The sequence below is a fragment of the Chanodichthys erythropterus genome, chromosome 13 (genome assembly GCF_024489055.1).
Source record: "Chanodichthys erythropterus isolate Z2021 chromosome 13, ASM2448905v1, whole genome shotgun sequence".
Classification (NCBI taxonomy): Eukaryota; Metazoa; Chordata; class Actinopteri; order Cypriniformes; family Xenocyprididae; genus Chanodichthys; species Chanodichthys erythropterus.
This window is the reverse complement of record NC_090233.1, coordinates 40,269,695-40,288,712: the sequence shown is the minus strand read 5'-3', so window position 1 is coordinate 40,288,712 and position 19,018 is coordinate 40,269,695. Positions and strand designations below refer to the sequence as shown.

Genomic DNA, 19,018 nt, shown 5'->3' with positions numbered 1-19,018 from the left:
TAAAGATTTGAAATATAATATATATTACATGTCTGTGAAGTTTATATTTTATTCACATACATTACATCCCTAATTATTTTTCAATATAAAATAAATGAGCATAATGTTTTAATAAAAACACTTGGAACAGCTACATTTGAAAATCAAAATGAACAAACCAGTTTAAAAAAGATGAAAATTTAACATCTAATTAAAAATTTAAAAAACATTTGTGCTAACCCAGAGCTTAGATAGAAACCACTTTTGAATGTAGACTACTGCCATCAGGGTAATTAACAGGTTAATTAAAAATGTCTATTTTAAAGGCCAATTCATACTGTACCTACAGATGCCGACCACTTTGACGGGTTTTGCTGGATTGTTTTCAACGATTGAACACGTTCTGTCACGTTTTTCAGGTTGTGGAATTTCTTAGAGGTGCCGTACTATGATCTGTTGATTGCCCACATGTTTTAGTCAGTTTTAGTCAGTTTTAATCAGTCTTTTGACTAAAATACCATTTAGTTTGTCATATTTTAGTCATAATAATTGTTTTAGATATAGTCTAGTTTAAGTCTACTAAATATCATAAGACTTTAGTCGATGAAATCCACAGTAGATTTAGTTGACTAAAATCTAATGGATTTAATTAAATTGTAATGCATTTATTAGAAATTTCTCTAAAAATTTCCAAACCCATTATATAGGCTACTCAGATTTAGGCAATACAGATCTAATTGCTGTGACATATTAACATTTATCTTAAAATTAAATAAAACCACTTCTCCTAAAGAAGAACCTGGTCTTCTTTTCAATAATTGATATATGCATTCTTTCTAACAACTTATAAAGCATATAACATTATTCTTTCAAGCAGACATATTTATTTGTATAAATTAAATATAATTAATTCTTATTAAAGCTATTAAAGAGAAGTGTGATTTTTCTCTCTTTTGTTGTTTGATTAATATTAAGGGCACAGACGGCAGCAGGTTTATTAGGCTGCTGTCACTTTAAGACCGAATGCGTAGATCCAGTGCACTGATGTACATTCTATATACTCAATATTCTTGATATTCTCCCAGACGTTTACATTTTTGAATGTTTTATGAGACATGCAGCAAGTGTATGCCAACTTATTTCCCGCCGGGTAGATCAGTACTTTACAATTCAAAGGTACACATCTACCACACAGGACATCTAGATCTCTTCCCAAATCGTCCCTCTCTAACATTTTCGTCTCGTTTTTATTCATTGATGAAAACTCAATATATTTTCATCATAGTTTTTGTCATTCAAAACCGTTTTCGTCTGTGAAAAAATGTTGATGATAAAAATAATGACAAATTATTTGTTAACGAAATTAACACTGGTCTGTCGGTACAGTCTGAATTGGCCTTAAAAAGACTATTGCATTTGTATATTTTCCATTAATTTTTTTAAGTTATGTTTTTATTTAAAAAAATAAATAAATAAATAAGTCATAAGTCACCACTTTAGCCTAATTCACTCTGCCAGCACAGTGTTTCTCTTCACATATTTTTTCCACCATAAAAATTAAGGATAATCTTGGTGAAATTCGTGATTCTAACAAGAACCAAATTTACAGATCAAATTCAATTCTGTTGGCACTTAGATGCACATTAAAAGCAACACAGCATTTCCTTTCATTATGTCAACATTACGAATCCTGAGTTCCACCCAATATATTTAAATTTAACAATCAGGGATTCATCAGTAAAGTATTTCCTTTTTTTTTTTTTTCTATTGGAGGCAAAGGCAAAGGGCAGTTTGGGTAGTTTGAATAATGTTTTATGACTTGAATAGTTGACGCAGAACAAGTACCCTGACTAGTTGATTACTCATGCACATCCCTGATCTGCTCATAGTGTACTTTCCATTAATGTATCTTTGTCATCAGTCATGAACTTCTAAAGAGATGCAGATGCCTTCACATGCTATCTGCGTGAAGCTGTGCTTTGGGCTTTTGTTTGTGTTAGATTTGCATGTTCTGTAGTTCTTCTGAGTTCTAAGTGCTGTGCCCTGAGCTGTATATTCAACAGGAACTAACTGCCTCCCTCTCTTGCTTTTTCTCATTTCTTTGTCTCTCGTAACCTCTGGCATTGCCTGGCTGCACACGCTGGGTGTGTGTGGTTTGGACCTCCTGTTTGTGTTTGTATGGCTGTGTGAACGTCTGGTCTGTGTTTATGTTGATTGTTTGGTCGTGACTCTGCGTGTCCATGTGTTTTGAATTGTTGTAGTCGTGCAGAGCAGGTGCCCCCCTGCTTGACTCACGAGACCTCACTGCCCTCTCCTTGGGGCACGCCAGCAATCGCCAGGAAGAGGTACTGCTTTCTGCCACCTCTTCCTTTTCTCCCTCTCTTTTTCTGTTCTGTTTCTTGTTAAGTGATCAGACCCTTTTTTCCCCAGTCTGTTTCCCTATCTCTTCCTTCCTTTGTTCACTTTTCTCTTGCACCTTCCTTGGGTATTTCATTTCTGTCCTTTAAAGGGATAGTATTACCCCAAATTGAAATTTAGTATTTACCGTCATTGTTTACTGTAGTGATGTACAATATATTAGTACCTTATCGGTAATCTGACAATATTAGAGATTTTTCATTTGTAATATTGCACACAAGTGCACTACCATTCAAAAGTCTAGGATATGATTTAAAAAGTTAGTCTTTTTTTCCCCAAAGGCTCTTCAGCTGACCAAGGCTGAATTTATTTGATTAAAAATATAGTAAAACTGTGATATTATGAAAGATTAGAGTTGTCAAAAGTACCACTCTTTGGTACCAAGTCGGTACGGAAATTTTAAAAATGTGATGATACCAGCATTCCATTCCAGCGCTGTTGAGCGGATTCTTAAAGACTTCTGATTGGCCAGTGTGTTCACTCACTCAACAGATATGTCTGTGATTGGCTACAATGATCAACGCTTCAAAAACAAAAATGCAAATAGACATCTTTGACACTCTTTCCCAAGTGCTTAGACAGATACACAGGAGCATTTGAAAGCAGGCGTCTATAAGTGAAAAGCGTCAAAGTTGTCTATTTGCAAGGTTTTTTTTAAGCGTTGATCAAACATATAGTTAATTAATTTTACTCTGTACTTTTTTGTGTAATTACACTATAACAATGTCAACATTTGAATGGTATTGTAAATCTTTTAATATAGTTGAATTATTCATGCGTTCTTCCTCTATTTTCATTTTGATTAACAGGATCTAACGCTCACTTAAGTAAATCTTTAAAAACTCTAATAATGTAAGAATGCTGTTAAATGTAATCTTTGGCAGAGTTGTATATTGTACATTATAATGTTGTGATGCCTAAATATAATAGCGTAATTATTTTGAATTTATTTAGACAAAAAATTGCGTAGAATGTTAGTATTATACATTAATCTGAACAGATATCACTAGGAAATGTCACTCAAAATAATGATGTAACCGATTTTTCATTTTTGGGTGAACTATCCCTTCAGTTCTTACAAAGTGTTTTAACCAGACACCATATGACAACTTGACAAATGATAAAAATGTATCTCTAAATTTTATATCAGCTAAATGATATTTATGGTAGCCCTGCCCACCCAGAAATGTTATTGGTTCAAAATCTTGTTCCTTATAGCTGTTCATTAAACATAAAATATGTTCTGTTATTGTTCTGTGCCAGACTTTGTTTTCAGTGTTAACAGACAAATTGCTTGTCGTAGGAAACTTAGAGCATCACATCTGTTTAAGATACTGTTATTCGTCTTCTCCCTCTGATCAGAGTGATTGCCGTCTGCAATTTTCCTCTTTTCCTTTCCTTGATCATCTCCTTGACCATGTTTTCATCTTCCTCTACACCATCTCATCTGCTGTGTGGAGCTACTTTGCTTACCCGTAAAGCTTTGCAGTTGCAAAAATTACCCCTCCTCCAGTCATGCTGACAGCTTTTTTTTCAGTCATTTTGCTATTCAAGTTCTCTGTGGGGAGTTATGATTCATAAGTAACATATTATCAAAGCTGATATTGTTTAAATGGCATTTCAGTGCTGTATTTAAGAGTAAGTTAACTATGACCAACAAAATCCTTCTTTAAAATAAGCTGTCTTTTTCATTTTTTTTAAAACTTTTATCTGAATAAAACTGCCAAGCCAAAATGCGTAAGTGAATTATACTTTTCAGACACTGACACTAAGTAATGAGACTAAGAAGAGCCATTAAGTGATCTTATCTTTCCAAATAGACATGGCTACCATGGCTCATCCAACTCTGCTCCTAGTAAAGCCATAACGGAACTAAAACTGCACTTGGGGAATCAGTTCCAGCATTCTTCAGACCCTGTAGTCATCCACCCTGGAGCAGTGCTGGCAATGCTTGACCTCCTACCCTCCGTTTCTTCTGACACACAGCCTGAGGTATGAGCTGCTTGTAGACATAGTGAGCTGACACATTTTTTGGTGTCTGCATGGGAATGCCTAACACAAAATTTTAATGTTGGCATGTAGCTAGGACAGATAAGAATGTGTTGCTGAGCTTGTCAGCATAAAATATGGTCATATACTTTGCTGAATCTATAACACTACCTCAAAATTGTTTGTATACACTACAGCTCAAAAGTGTAGTCTTAGTAAGATTTTTTTTTATTTATTTATTTTTAAAGAAATTAATACTTTTATTGAGTAAGGATGCATTAAATTGATAATAAGTGGCTAAAGACATTTATAATGAAACAAAAGATTTCTTTTTAAAATAAATGCTGTTCTTTTGATCTTTTTATTCATTTTTTTGATCTTTCAATAATTCTTAAATGTGTCTTGGATTCCACAAAAAATATTAAGGAGCACAATTAGAATGATTTCTAATAGATCATGTGACACTGAAGGCTGGGGTAAAGACTGATATAAATTAAGCTTTCCCTCACAGCAATAAATAACATTTTAAAATATATCAAACATAGAAAACTGATATTTTAAATTGTAATCATATTTCACAATATTACTGCTTTTACTGTATTTTTGATTAAATAAATGCAGCATTGGTGAGCATAAGAGACTTATTTCAAAATATTTTTAGTGATAATGTGGAATAAAGGATGCCTCATTATGCAGCCATGTTATACACTTTCAATTCCCACATAGTGCTTCTTAGGTTTTGAGACAGAGCCAAAACACATCTTCAGTTTAAAGATTTGTTACCTTAACATGATTTTGTTTTTCACCTACAGTAAGTTTTATTACAGTAAGGATTTTATGAGAATGAAAGCGTCTTTTGGCGATTTTGTGTGAAACTTAAAGGATTAGTCCACTTTTAAATAAACTTTTCCTGATAATTTACTCACCCCCCATGTCACCCAAGATGTTCATGTCCTTCTTTCTTCAGTCGAAAAGAAATGAAGGTTTTTGATGATAAACATTCCAGGATTATTCTCCTTATAGTGGACTTCAGTGGCCTCCAAACATTTGAAGGTCAAAATGACAGTTTCAGTGCAGCTTCAAAGGACTTTAAACGATACCAGACGAGGAATAAGGGTCTTGCCTAGTGAAATGATTGGTCATTTTCCAAAAAAATACATCTGTATATGCTTTATAAACACAAATTATCGCCTTGCACGTGCTTCAGCTTTCCGTATTCCTCAACAAAGCTTAAGCCATATGTCCAACACCTTCCCAATTCTACTTACGTAACGAACGCGGGGCCAGTTCTGTTTTTTCCGTAAGTAGAATAGGGAAGGTGTAGGACATACAGCGTAAGCTTTTTGACTACGAAAGTGCATTTTTTGCAGAAACACTTGGAAGGCGATCATTTGTGTTTATAAAGCATATACAGTTGTATTTTTTTTTTCAAACATGACTGGTGGTTTATCTAGATAAGACCCTTATTCCTCATTTGGTATGGTTTAAAGCCTTTGAAGCTGCACTGAAACTGTGTGAAATCCTGCATATGGAGGCCATTGAAGTCCACTATAAGGAGAAAAATCCTGGAATGTTTTCATCAAAAATATTAATTTATTTTCGACTGACGAAAGAAAGACATGAACATCTTGGGGTGTGAGTAAATTATCAGGAAATTTTTATTTGAAAGTGGACTAATCCTTTAAAGGCTTGTTCCCATTTAAGCTCTATTGACAGGATTTTGTCATGTTTGCCATGATTACCACAGAAACAAATTTAAGCTGCTCCCTTGAGGTACAGAGAGTAACTAGAGAGTTGCGTCCTTACAATGGAAGAATGTGAGGCAACACATTGGCTCAAATTTAAATTATCTTCTGTGGTAATCGATAGCGAATGTGGTGTGCTGATGACATAAATGAATTTGTATGTAACCCAGAAAATTCCTTTTTAAGGGGTGTGTCTTCTGAAATCAGGCCTAATGATATAAAAAAATGATATATTGACACTATATCGGACACTATTGCAGGGTTCGCAATGAGACTCTGATACACTGATGTTTTTGTAGTCGCTGTGATGAGGATTGTCCTCAGAACCTACTTGACTAGCAATAGCATGCTATGTTTGGCTTGTACCACTGCAGTGTGAATTTTACATTTCAGATCTTCAGTGTTTATCTGAACTAAGTGTCCTGCAGCTCACTTCATCCTTGCTTTGCTCCTCAGCATGCTCTGGACCTGCAGCTAGCTGTTGCTAACATTCTGCAGCTGTTGGTGCATTCGGAGAGGAACCAGCAGATCCTGTGTGAGGCAGGTCTGCATTCACGCTTGCTTCAGCGATGTAGCTGCGCTTTGGGAGATGAAGATCACCCACTCCACCCACCTCTGCAGAGGATGTTTGAGCGATTAGCCTCCCAGGCCCTACAGCCAATGGTGCTCAGGTGAGTCTAAGTTTGCTCAGAGGATTTTCATTATGGAATTTTTCTTCAAAAGAGACTGGAAAAGATATAAATATGTAGTATTATATCAAGAAAATGAATATAATATAATATAATATAATATAATATAATATAATATAATATAATATAATATAATATAATATAATATAATATAATATAATATAATATAATATAATATAATATAATATAATATAATATAAAGGACAATGAGGCCCTCCTTGCTGCTACTACAATACAGTACAGCATATATAGTACAGTACACGACTGATACAGTGTTGATTGGAAAGCCAGCTCTTTGTCCAGTACATCTCAAGGCCTCAGCAATATTTATTGATGAATAAGTGAATAAGTGATGAATATTTATGAATAGTATCTTAATGGAACATGTTTCTGCCCCCAGCCTTTTATCGATTGGCCTCCAACATGAACTGATTTTTGTTTATACAAAGACCAAATGAGTCAGTTAAAACCTGTCTGCACTTTGCATGATTCAGATTTTCTGATTCGATCTTATCACAGCTGCACGTTTGCATAAAAGGGAAATGATCAAATTTGACACATCTTAATATTATTCAAAGCTCTCCATGGGTCTTCTTCAAGTCAAACGGATTAGCGATTTCAATTTTCCGCATGGCTGGGCTAACGTGATGGAGGAAGCAGACTACAAAATAAAAAAAACAAAACCACAGTCCACTCCAGCTCATTTGAGAAATCAAACCCTGGCTTGTATCTTGGTTTAAATGTCAAGAAACAGTCAACTCTGGAAAAATCTTTAAAAATCTTTGTTTTTTATATATTTTTAATTGCTTTATTTTACATTTACAGTCGTTGCCTTAACATATTTGTTGTGATTTAGTTTTCTTAATGTGTTGTGATGGGTTATTGCTGTCTCTATGAAATGTTTTTTATATATTTTCCAGGGAATTTTTACGACTAGGGAATCCTCTAAATTGCGGTGCCTGGGACAAAAAGCTCCTGAAGCAGTACCGGGTCCACAAGCCGAGCTCCCTCAGCTATGAAGCTGAAATGCGAAGTAAGGAAAAAAAAAGATTACATAAAGACTGCTAGAACTGTCAGTGTGCTTTTGTACCATCCCGTAAACGGTTTGTGTCAGTTTTATGTGGTGTTGTCTCTGTGGTTTCTCTGTGGGCCAGTGGAAGGAGGGACATTACTTCAGGCTTCACTGACTGTGGTCTTTGGTGAAATGCCATCAATCACCATCAGAATCAAACAAAACATTCTCCTCTCATTCTCCTCAGCTCTGCCAACTGAGAGCCATTCAATTGAACAGGGTTTTGCTGGAGATGAGATCCCAGCTTCCCTAATTACCAGTGAAATTACTTTTCTCCAAGCTCCCGGCATGTCCAGCAAGTCCTTGCTAATTTAAAGGTTTCCTGCTTGCTTAGTAGGAAGTCTCTGAGGAATCCTGCTGTCGGTCCAGGGTCTAGTGGAAGCGGATATTTTTGTTGGTTATATCTACAACAGATTATCTAGGAATTGTTATTTAAGAGAACTCTAATTTAAACTGAATAAAAAGATTTTACGGGACAGGACGTTTCTCTCAGATCTTCTAGAGTGTCAAATTTACAACATTCAACACCTATATGCTTTTTATACCTGAAGTATTTTTTTTTTTTTTTACCTTTCTGTTAGCTTTAATCTTTAAACAGCAACATTTGGTGAAAGTGAAATGGCATTTATTATGTATGGTAATTCTTGATAAACTGACTGAATATTTTATAAATCCTGTGTTGGGGAAATAGTTTACCAATGTTATTGTTTTCATTAAATAAATACATTTTCAATAAATATAATATAATATATGGGTCATTGACGAATAAGGTTTTTAAAAGTGTAAAAAAAAACATAATGGAGATATAATTAATTGTGAAGTTTTATTTTAGTGTTTTCAATTAGATTATGTGGTTTTTATAATCAATTAACACTGCTTTTGTCATTTTTTACAAGATGGACAAAATTTGTCACCAAAAAAGTCATTCGGTTTAACCAACACTTTTGGTTATGCCGAATGGCGATATTTAAATAAAAAAATATTTTTTTTTTTTTAAAAAAAGCTAACAGGCTGATATTGCTAACAGGCTGAATGTTTGAAAAAAAAACAATCAAACATTTTATATTTTGTACAAGTTTTTAAAATATTACAACATTTTCCATGTGTTATAGCGGTTGTACCGAATGACCTGTTGTTTTGGGACATGCGTTTGAGCAAGTGAAAACATGAATTTTTCAAATAGTTAAGAGAGAGTTAGTTACTTTGCTTCAAATATCTGAATGATGTCACATCCTGTTACATGAAACTGACCGCATGACCACAAAATGGTACCTTTATAGTGGTTACTCCGAATGACAACAATGAAATTCATTTTTCTGGACATTTTTTTTCATAACAAAGCAATGACTTCTACACATAATTTTAATACCATTTTGCATTATGTTAATATATGATGTTATAAAATCAGCCAGATTAAAAAATATATACATTTATTACATTTTAAGATATTTTAATCACAAATGAAGTGGCTGTATTGGCCTTTGGACGGTTAAACCAAATGACCTTTTGACATTCAAAATCTTTAAAATACCTTTATATGTAGCAAAATATAATTAAAACCTTTTGGATTCGATAAAAGAGATCTAGTTGGACTACCTTACATACTTTGGATGTCATATCTTTGTTTTGTATTATTATTATTATTATTATTATTATTATTATTATTAAGGCCATTAAAAAATGACCCATCACATCATTGACCCATATATAATATTTTAATAATGCAATACTACAATTGTATAAAAAACATAAAAAATATAAACATTAAATGGACAAAATTTGTTGAATTTATGAATAAAAAGAAATTTTCAGACATTTAATGTGGTGTTTTTCATGCTATGTTAATGTTATATAGTAGTTCATCAAACATATATAAAAGAAACAGAAATTGTGCTTCCTAATGTTTCTAAAACAAAAAAATAAACAAAAAAGCCCCACAAAAGCAGCACATATTCCTGTGTCTAATAATGTGGTTGAGATGAACTATAAAGTGACTCATTCTAATCTTAAGTTAATAGTGTTATACTCCGTAAGCAGGAGATTTTACAGGACCAGCCTGACTGTACATTTGACCTTTTGCTCCTCCAGACAGCATGACCCTGTCCATGGAGGGTTTTGGGCCGGATAGCGTGTTCACAATTAATGAAGACAATAGCCAGTACCGGATAAGTCGAAGTCTGGTGCGATCAGCTGAGGGCAGCACTGTGCCCCTCACCCGAGTCAAGTGCCTGGTCTCCATGACGACGCCCCATGACATCCGTCTTCATGGATCCTCCGTCACGCCCGCCTTCGTGGAGTTCGACACATCATTAGAGGGATTCGGGTAAGGCTGTCAGTGCTAGTCTTAGCCTATCTTTTGAAGATAAAGATTTGTTTGCGCAGTCACTGTTTGGAAGCAGACACCCATTTTGGATTCATTGGCTATTGTTCAAAATGTGTTTACTAGATATATGCGTCAATCCAACATTTATCTGGTGTTGTGCTTTAAAAAGCTTGACCTAGTTTGAAGCTCACAGAAAAACAGAGGCTTGAAATGCGCTTACATCTCCGAACGTATCACAGTTCAAAGCTCAACAAAGAATCCACACTGAGCCTCCATTTGTTTCTGTTTAACATAATCCCATCAGGGTACGTGCTAAAACTGAAAATAACAGATCTTTAATATTTCATTTTTTCATTAATTATGAAGGCACAGTGATCATCATTTGTCTTCTTTCCAAATTATTAGCTGCTTAAATGGGAGATTTATGTGTATGAAATAGGTCAACGGTTCTCTTTTTGTACCCAGCACACATAATGGAAACCCACATGCTTCAAGTAATATTAGTTGTGCACAGATTTAATTTTGTTAGTTTCTCAATGGCCTTTCTATTGCTTGAACAACTGTGCAGCAGTTCTACTGACTTAAATACAACAAATTCCCATTAAACCTGCATCAACAGCACAGACAAACCAAATGATGTATCTTTTATGTGTCTTAGCCAGAATCCTCTTGTGTCTTTAAATACTTCCTCCTACATCTGAATAGAACATGCAGCTTAGAATAATTGAAGATGTAAAAATCACTTGTGCTGGCCCTCATCTCACGGATACTGAGGAAACCAAGCGCGCACACACAGCGCGCTCCCCATCTGCCTTCATGAAAAATTCATGTAAACACTTTCTGTATTGGGCCTTGCAGACCAGCCTAATGGGGCTGCTACAGCTGGGATAAGAGCTTTTTGGGTTATAAGGGAACACACAGAGAGGAGGTTGTGGACATTAACCCCCCTGTTCACACATATACATAGGATTCTATAGTTTTTATCTTTAAATAAATTAATATTCAATTATGTATCAGTTTCAATAATTAAACAAATTATTATATTTTTAAATTAATTTATTTTTATAAAAAATAAATATAAGTATATATTTAACTTTATTTTATTTTATTTAAAAAAATATATATATATTTAATATTATTATTATTATTATTATTATATGTAGCTTACTTTTGCGAGCAGTTTTGTGTCTCTGAATTGAACCCTTGCTCACACACTTCCATGTCTGGTGGGAGGTGTCAATGTTTCGCTGTTTTTGGCTGGATGCTTGTTGTTAGTGTGATGTGGGATGTTTTTTTGACGCCACTGTTTTTTCAATGTTAAAATGACATGACAGGCTTCCTTTGTCAGGGTTAATTAGCCTCCAAAGAGACTCATTCAGCTGTTTTGAGTGACACTTGGTGGTCTTCTCTTTATTTTAATGAATGGCAGAACCTTTAATGAAATAGGGATTGACAGGAATCTACCATTGGGTCGCACCTATTTTCATTATTTTCTTCTCTAACATTTAGTAATATCTGCTGATGTTTGAATAGTGGATGTTTTATAAGTGGATGTTTGTAACCAATGTAATTCAGTGCTGTTATGATGAGCACACTCTGTCGTTGTTACATAAGGCATGACACCCACAAATAAGCATCCACATCTCCTCTTTAAGCCAAATGTGAAATATTCCCACATTTTATGACTGTTACTGAGAAACGAGAATAAAATGTGTGAAATGTATGAGACGCTGGGATTCCTGATAAATTGAAATACATTTTTTATTTTCCATCTTCTGTCTCCAGCTGTTTGTTTTTGCCCAGTTTGGCCCCTCACAATGCACCGTCCAGCAATGCCAACACATCTGGAGTCAGTGACGGGGCGGTGGTCAGTGGCATGGGAAACGGTATGTGCTCATAAACACACTGTCTCCTGTGATTTGCATGACGGCAGCCAGTAGCTTCCCATTCTTTGGAAATCTTTATTAAAATAAAGCCCAAAGTATAAATAAATGTATGAAATGTTAATAGAAATAGAAATGTATTTGAGTTAATATTATAATATTTTATTATCATGCTTTATTATCATGTCTGTTACAGTGTAGAAAACAAGTTGTTCAGCAACAAGACAAAGACTGCAACAATATTATAATATTCATCTTCATCATGTGTGACACTAAAGACTGGAGTAATTGTCATTGCAAGATTAAATTAGAATAGATTTTTAGAATGTATTAGAAAAGATATCTTAAATTGTAAAAACATTCAATTTAATGTAATAATAAAAACGCTATATAACTCTTCTTTTTTTATCATAGAAATGCAGCCTATGTTACAAGTTCCTCTATTTTAAATTCTCTCTTTTCATGTTCCAGCAATGTTTTTATTGCTTGCTTTAATTTCTCGGCTTTAGATGTTTACTAAAATCAGTACTGAAGTCTTGAATCTTTTGATTCGCAAGATGGTGCCAATTAGATATTCTAACTTGTCGATATAAGAAGGCCATGGGATGATATGAGAGAGATGAAAATAGCAGTGGTATATTGCCATGGACAATGATGAAATATAGTTTATCAGTTGTTATGTGATTGACCAAACAGAATCAAGTTTTCCAAACTGTGAAACACAATTTTTGAGCAGTTTTTTGAACAAATTTTTGAGTTTACAAACGTGGGATAGCAAAGGATGGCATTGCAGCTTGACAGAATTTTAGAAGCGTCTTTGCTCATGACAGGCGGGAGGTAGAGGGAACAGGAGCACAGCGCTGTGACGGAGTTTTTGCAAAGATGGTGGAGTCTAGAGAAAAGAGGCAAACTTGACAGAGCTTGACAGAAATTGTTTGTGTGCCTTTGCCCCTGTTCGAGCAGCACCGGCTCACAGCAGCCCTGAGTGGGCGTACAAGTGCCTATGTAGTATTAATGATGTGATTCAGGGCTCGCTGCCTCTCCATCTCTCTCACTTCCTCTCTTTCTTTATTTTACTGTCTCTCTCTCTCTCGTTCAACCTCCCTATTCCCTCTCCCTCATCTCCTCTCTCTCTCTCTTTCTCTGTTGAATGTAAATGGATGATTTCAGTATTTATAGATAGACTCCTGCATCATATCCTCTGACCTATTTTCGTCGATGACATCATCATTTCTTGCTAGGAGAGTTTCATTCAGATTCCCTGCAGTCTAGTTCATTGTTCCTGTCTCTCTTCCAGGGGTTTCCTTGGTTTATGGTACAAGCCAAAGTGGATTTAGTGTATCCAAGTAGCTTAGGATAAATTTTCAAGAATGTGCGCTTGATGCAATAGATCATTATGACGATGTTGGTCCCCAACCCATATAAAAAATGATTTGAACTTGAAATTAAAAGATTAAAATAAATGCAAAAATACAAAACATGTATTAAAGTCCCCCTGTGGTGAAAATCCAGTTTTTAATGTTGTTTACATGTCTTTGTGATGTTAATATACTTTAAGACAAACCATGTGTAAATTTATAAGTGAACGCCACTGCAGAGTATTATCTCTTTAAAACTGCAGTGATCTAAAGACAGTTTCAAAAACGTGGTTTGAAATCGCTTATGTATCATTCTATATCCAAATTTTGCAAAAAGGGAAAGTAACTCATATTAAATATCCTCATTTCCATCCCTCCAGGAGAGCGTTTCTTTCCACCCCCATCTGGCCTGAGCTACACGACGTGGTTTTGCGTTGAGCGCTTCAGCACGCCACCCCAGAGTCACCCTGTGCGTCTGCTCACGGTGGTGCGACGGGCCACCTCATCTGAGCAGCACTACGTGTGCCTGGCCATTGTGCTGTCCGCTAAGGACCGATCTCTCATTGTGTCCACCAAGGAAGAGCTGCTTCAGGCCTACGGCAAGTGTTTCCTACAACTTCCTCTTCTAGCTTTTTAGTCAGCAAAGTTTTAATGATGTGGAATGTTTGTGAATCAGATGACCATTTCAACCTTTGTTCCTCATTACGCAGATATAAAAAAATCAATTACAAACTTTTAAAATGTAATTTTAATGCTGTTGTTTGTGAACACATTAAACGAGTAATTAACAAATTTTAAATAATAATTGAAATATTAATTTAGCTTGTGATGTCACCACACGTTTTGTAGGAAAACTGTTGATGGACAAGTAAGCCATTTTATGTAGCATTTAAGAGCCTATTCCTTCTGAAACGCAGAGGAAAAGTTCCTTTGTCTGTGGTTAGTGATGTGACATCATTTCCTCTCTCCCCTCACAGTGGATGACTTCAGTGAGGAGTCCTCCTTCTATGAGATCCTGCCCTGCTGTGCTCGCTTCCGCTGTGCTGACCTCATCACCGAGGGACAGTGGCACCACCTGGTGTTGGTTATGAGCAAAGGAATGCTGAAGAACAGCATGGCGACTCTCTACATCGATGGTCAGATGGTCAGCACGGTCAAGGTGTGGCCCAGCTCCTGATGTGGACACCTTTGTTTTGTTTTAACTAAAGTACTGTGGTATAATTATCTTTTATGCACAAAGGTTATGCACTTTAGCATAGCTCAAAACTGGCGTCCCATCTGAAACCTGGTGATTCCACCTGCTTCAATAGCAGCTGAATCACCAGTTCCCAAGACTACTGTTAAACAATCAATAGATCTGAACCTTTCTCTTAAACAGATTAACCAACGAATTAACCAAAACATGCTTATTCCTTACCTGTTTGTCACACACAAATCATTTCTGGGTCCAAAATTAACACTAGGCAGCAAATGTAGGAAAAACCTCAGCTGTTGGCCAGTTAAAGAAGTGATTCAAGTCTTCCCCCCTATTTATAGTCTGGACGAGATGACAGCAGAGCCAGTTTGCGGATTTGATTTGACTGATTTTAAAGAAATTTGCGTAGTGTCTGATGGGAACGCTTTGATGTTTTAGTTTCAGACTATAAATCCATCCAGTCATTGGATATTATACATGTTTTATTTTTTTTGAGTCGATTTTAAAACACTTATTATTTTCATTTGTCGTGCATCTTCTAGGAATGAGGCACATTTTTCTGTGTGAGTTTGTGGTGTTCAGAACAATTTTAAAGTCTGGTAGGGCATGATCTTCTGTCGTTTAGTGAATGATGCCCAGTTTTTCTCAGGCCCTGTTTACACGGGGTGTTAAGATGCGTTTTGGTAGATTGGATCAGGACTTCTGTCCTGGTTTCTTCAAAGGAAAGGGTCTATGGGTGGGTAAATGTATGGGCTTTTCAAATCTTTCGATCTAATGGACAAAATAAGCTCACACAATTTTCTGCTCTGATAGCTGCAAGACTATGCTGAGCATGGTAAGTGTTAGAAATCAGGAATGAAAGAACATGCTTGGTATTTCATCTTCAAACCAAACTTGTGCCTTCAGCCGACAAAGTTTAAATCCCACCTGGCTAGCGCACTTCCCATAATGTTTACACATCAACTCAGTAGGCGTAGAGTAGGCTGTTTGAACGCATTTAACCACATGAGCATTTACAGTTTAAAAGCAGTCTGGCCAAATGCGTTTTCAACTACCTCTGGAAGTTGTCAAAAGTGTACAAGCTCAAAGCGTTTTAGACCCTGTTTACACCTCTATTTAGCATCCATCCACTTGTGATACAATCAACCAAAATGCTTCCTAATATCAGGTGTAAACAGGGCCTCTCTAACAATTTACAATGCCGGCAAGTGTATGATATCTTGTTTTAAAATCTGTTCAGATTTTAAAAGATGTTAGTTTATTGAGGACTCACACTCTCCTCTTTTGTTTCTCATTGTGCTCATCTTTGTAGCTGCACTACATTCACAATGCTCCCGGTGGCTCTGCCTCCACAAACCCACCTGTGGTGAGCACAGTGTACAGCTACATTGGCACACCACCGGCCCAGCGCCAGCTGTCCACTCTGGTCTGGCGACTAGGGCCCACTCACTTTCTGGAGGAGGTGCTGCCTGCTGCCAGTGTGGCTGCCATCTATGAGCTGGGACCCAATTATGTAGGCAGTTTCCAAGCTGTTTACCTGCCGTGTAAGTACCTGTTATGTTACACTAGGTGGATAACTAGAGACTAAAAGATGCTTAATATTAAAAGTAGATTTTTATTGTAAATGAATTAAATATTTTATCTTGTGTGTGTTATCTAGTGAAATGCAGGTATTTGCTTCTGTAGTTGCTTGTTGTGGCTTATGGTTGTGACAGGGTTTCTTCTCATATCCCCAGGTAAAGACTCAAAGACCGAGGCTGTTCCGCCCTGTCCTGTTGCATTGGTCCCTGAAGAGAAGGTTTCCTTCAGTCTCTTTGCTCACTCTGTATCTACTCTCACTGTGGCCAAGATACGAAAGGTCTACAACAAACTGGACAGCAAAGCCATTGCCAAACAGGTTAGCAGTCTCACCCTTCTTCCTTCTTCTTAATACTAAAATTGTATGTTTTCAATGCAGTAATCTCAATTACATATTAATCAAACATTGATGAATTCATGTAATGAATGAAAACAGTTACATGAATAATATAAAAGTGCCCATTTTGCATTACAATTTATATTTCGACATTCCTGTTCAAATTAAACTGAACACCCACCAAATAATCATGGCTATAAGCAAACCTGTGTATATATGTATATAAGTTTTTTTTCCCTAAATGTAATTTATTCCTGTAATTTTCAGCAGCCGTTACTCCAGTCTTCAGTGTCACATGATCCTTCAGAAATCAGAAATCATTCTGATATGCTGATTTGTGTGCTCAAAAACATTTATTATTATTATTATTATTATTGTTAAAAACAGTTGTACTGCTTAATATTTTTGTGTAAACTGATTTTTGTCAGGTTTCTTTGAATAGAAAGTTCAAAAGAACAGCATTTATTTGAAATAGAAATATGGTACATTTGGCTTCACTGTCACTTTTGGACAATGGAGGATTCATTTCTTTTAAAAAAAAATATCCCCCAACTTTGAAAGGTAGTGTATATGGGATATGCAGACTTTCTTTACATTTTATGCAGCATTCTTCGGGGTACATGTGTTTAATGCAGTTTAAACTGTCCTTCACTGTTATTGCTAGTTGAAAGCCTAAATCAACAAAAATCTCAAAGGCGTGGACAAGGGGTTTTGTAAATGAGGTGTTAAAGTTCTGCATAAATGAGGCCATACAACTTACGTGAAAATCGGCGAAGCTTTTCCTGGAAAACTTATAGACTTTTTTTTTTTTTTTTTTTTTTTTGATCATCTGCAGAATTCTAGTATTGGACACATTTTGGTTGCTAAAAGTTTGCCAAAATATTTTTTAAATAAAATACAAGGGGTTCAGAATGTGTAGAACTTTTTGTAGGACAAGTGTTCCAATTCTGCAGAAATTTGCGGTGCAGCCCTCCCCATAGTAATTATTTAAATGATAATTTTTGAATGGGTTCAGAGTGATACTTTCATTTGCTTTCAGCTTGGGGTTTCCTCTCATGAAAGTGCCACACCAGTCAAACTCGTCCATAATGCAGTGGGCCATCTCAACGGACCGGCCAGGACCATTGGATCTGCAGTCATTGGATACCTGGGTGAGTGTGTGAGATGTTTTCATTAGCACAGTGCAGATCTGTGAAGATTTTTTGCAGAATAACCAGCCCATTCTCTCAGTGTTCATGTATTTATAGCTGCAATTTTGTTCCATGTAGGTGTGCGCGCCTTCGTAACCAAACCAGTGGCCACCAACCTCCAGTACATCGGAGGAGCAGCTGCCATTCTGGGCCTGGTTGCCATGGCATCAGATGTAGAGGGTCTCTATGCTGCAGTAAAAGCCTTAGTTTGTGTTGTCAAGAGCAACCCGCTAGCTAGCAAGGAGATGGAGCGTATCAAAGGCTACCAGGTGGGCAGCAATAACAATTACTCGGTGAACTTTGAACTGAGGGTGTCCTCTGTTCTCTGCAGCTGTAGCTGTAGGACGTTATAAGCCAATGAGGTGGCAAATTAAATGCTAACAGTGAGGCTGGGTTGTTGTGACCGGTGACAGCCAACTGATGTGATAAGTGGGGGTTCGTAAGGGTGGGGCATCACGGATCACCGAATCCTCCTGAAATGAGTAGACTAATGAAAATATAGCAGATCATTCTTTTGCATAGACCTTCTGTTTTTGTTGTTGTTGTTTTTTTCCTGTCAGCTTTAGATAATTTGCTTGAAAGATCTTCTTTAACTGAGCGTCTTCTGTTATAGCTGTTGGCCATGTTGCTGAAGAAGAAACGGCCTCTGTTGAACAGCCATATCCTGCACTTGACCTTCTCCCTGGTTGGAACCGTCGATAGTGGCCACGAGACCTCCATCATCCCGAACTCCACTGCCTTCCAGGACCTGCTGTGTGATTTTGAGGTGCGAAGCTCACACGAGGAGCCTTAGTGGTGCTGTGATTTTACTCACATCTGGCAGATATACAAAGAATAACTGACCTTTTTTAAACATCCTGTCAAGATGTATAAATATCTCAGACTGACAAAATTGAAATAGAGGCACTTGTTTCTATTGTTCTAGCACAAGAAATCCAACAGTATTGTAACATAGTTTTAGTGGGCCTGTTTACTGGTCACTTCATGTGTTTTTTTTCTAATTTAATTAGCTATCCGATTGTGCAAAGACCAGGTGTAAATGCCCTCCGAAATGCTTTGGAGACTGATATAAATCCAATCACTTCAGGAGGTGGTTTGAGATGCATTCCAAACGAAACTGGTCAAGTGTAAATGCATATGGTTGTTGAAGCCACATGTGTAAATTTTACTCCTCCTAAAATGGTAAAAAATAAACGTGAGAGAGCGTGTTGTACTGGCTCCCGGTAGCCATATATCTGCTTTTTTTATCTTCATATCTGTTG

The 19,018-nt window shown here is 36.3% G+C and overlaps 1 protein-coding gene across 9 annotated transcripts in view; it reads left to right on the top strand.

Annotated features, from left to right (window-relative positions):
* The window catches only part of wdfy3 (WD repeat and FYVE domain containing 3), an 88,921-nt gene that overhangs the window by 40,775 nt on the left and 29,128 nt on the right, over positions 1–19,018 (top strand). For 8 of the 9 annotated variants that reach the window (XM_067408166.1, XM_067408161.1, XM_067408167.1 and 5 more), the window contains exons 13-25: positions 2,241–2,324; positions 4,218–4,389; positions 6,588–6,802; positions 7,741–7,853; positions 9,981–10,215; positions 12,001–12,101; positions 13,837–14,055; positions 14,434–14,615; positions 15,964–16,195; positions 16,388–16,548; positions 17,606–17,717; positions 17,835–18,025; positions 18,370–18,522. In XM_067408166.1, the coding sequence (XP_067264267.1) occupies positions 2,241–2,324; positions 4,218–4,389; positions 6,588–6,802; positions 7,741–7,853; positions 9,981–10,215; positions 12,001–12,101; positions 13,837–14,055; positions 14,434–14,615; positions 15,964–16,195; positions 16,388–16,548; positions 17,606–17,717; positions 17,835–18,025; positions 18,370–18,522 (2,170 nt within the window). The remainder of the gene's footprint in view (positions 1–2,240; positions 2,325–4,217; positions 4,390–6,587; positions 6,803–7,740; positions 7,854–9,980; positions 10,216–12,000; positions 12,102–13,836; positions 14,056–14,433; positions 14,616–15,963; positions 16,196–16,387; positions 16,549–17,605; positions 17,718–17,834; positions 18,026–18,369; positions 18,523–19,018) is intronic. The other variant, XM_067408165.1, reaches the window with a different exon arrangement.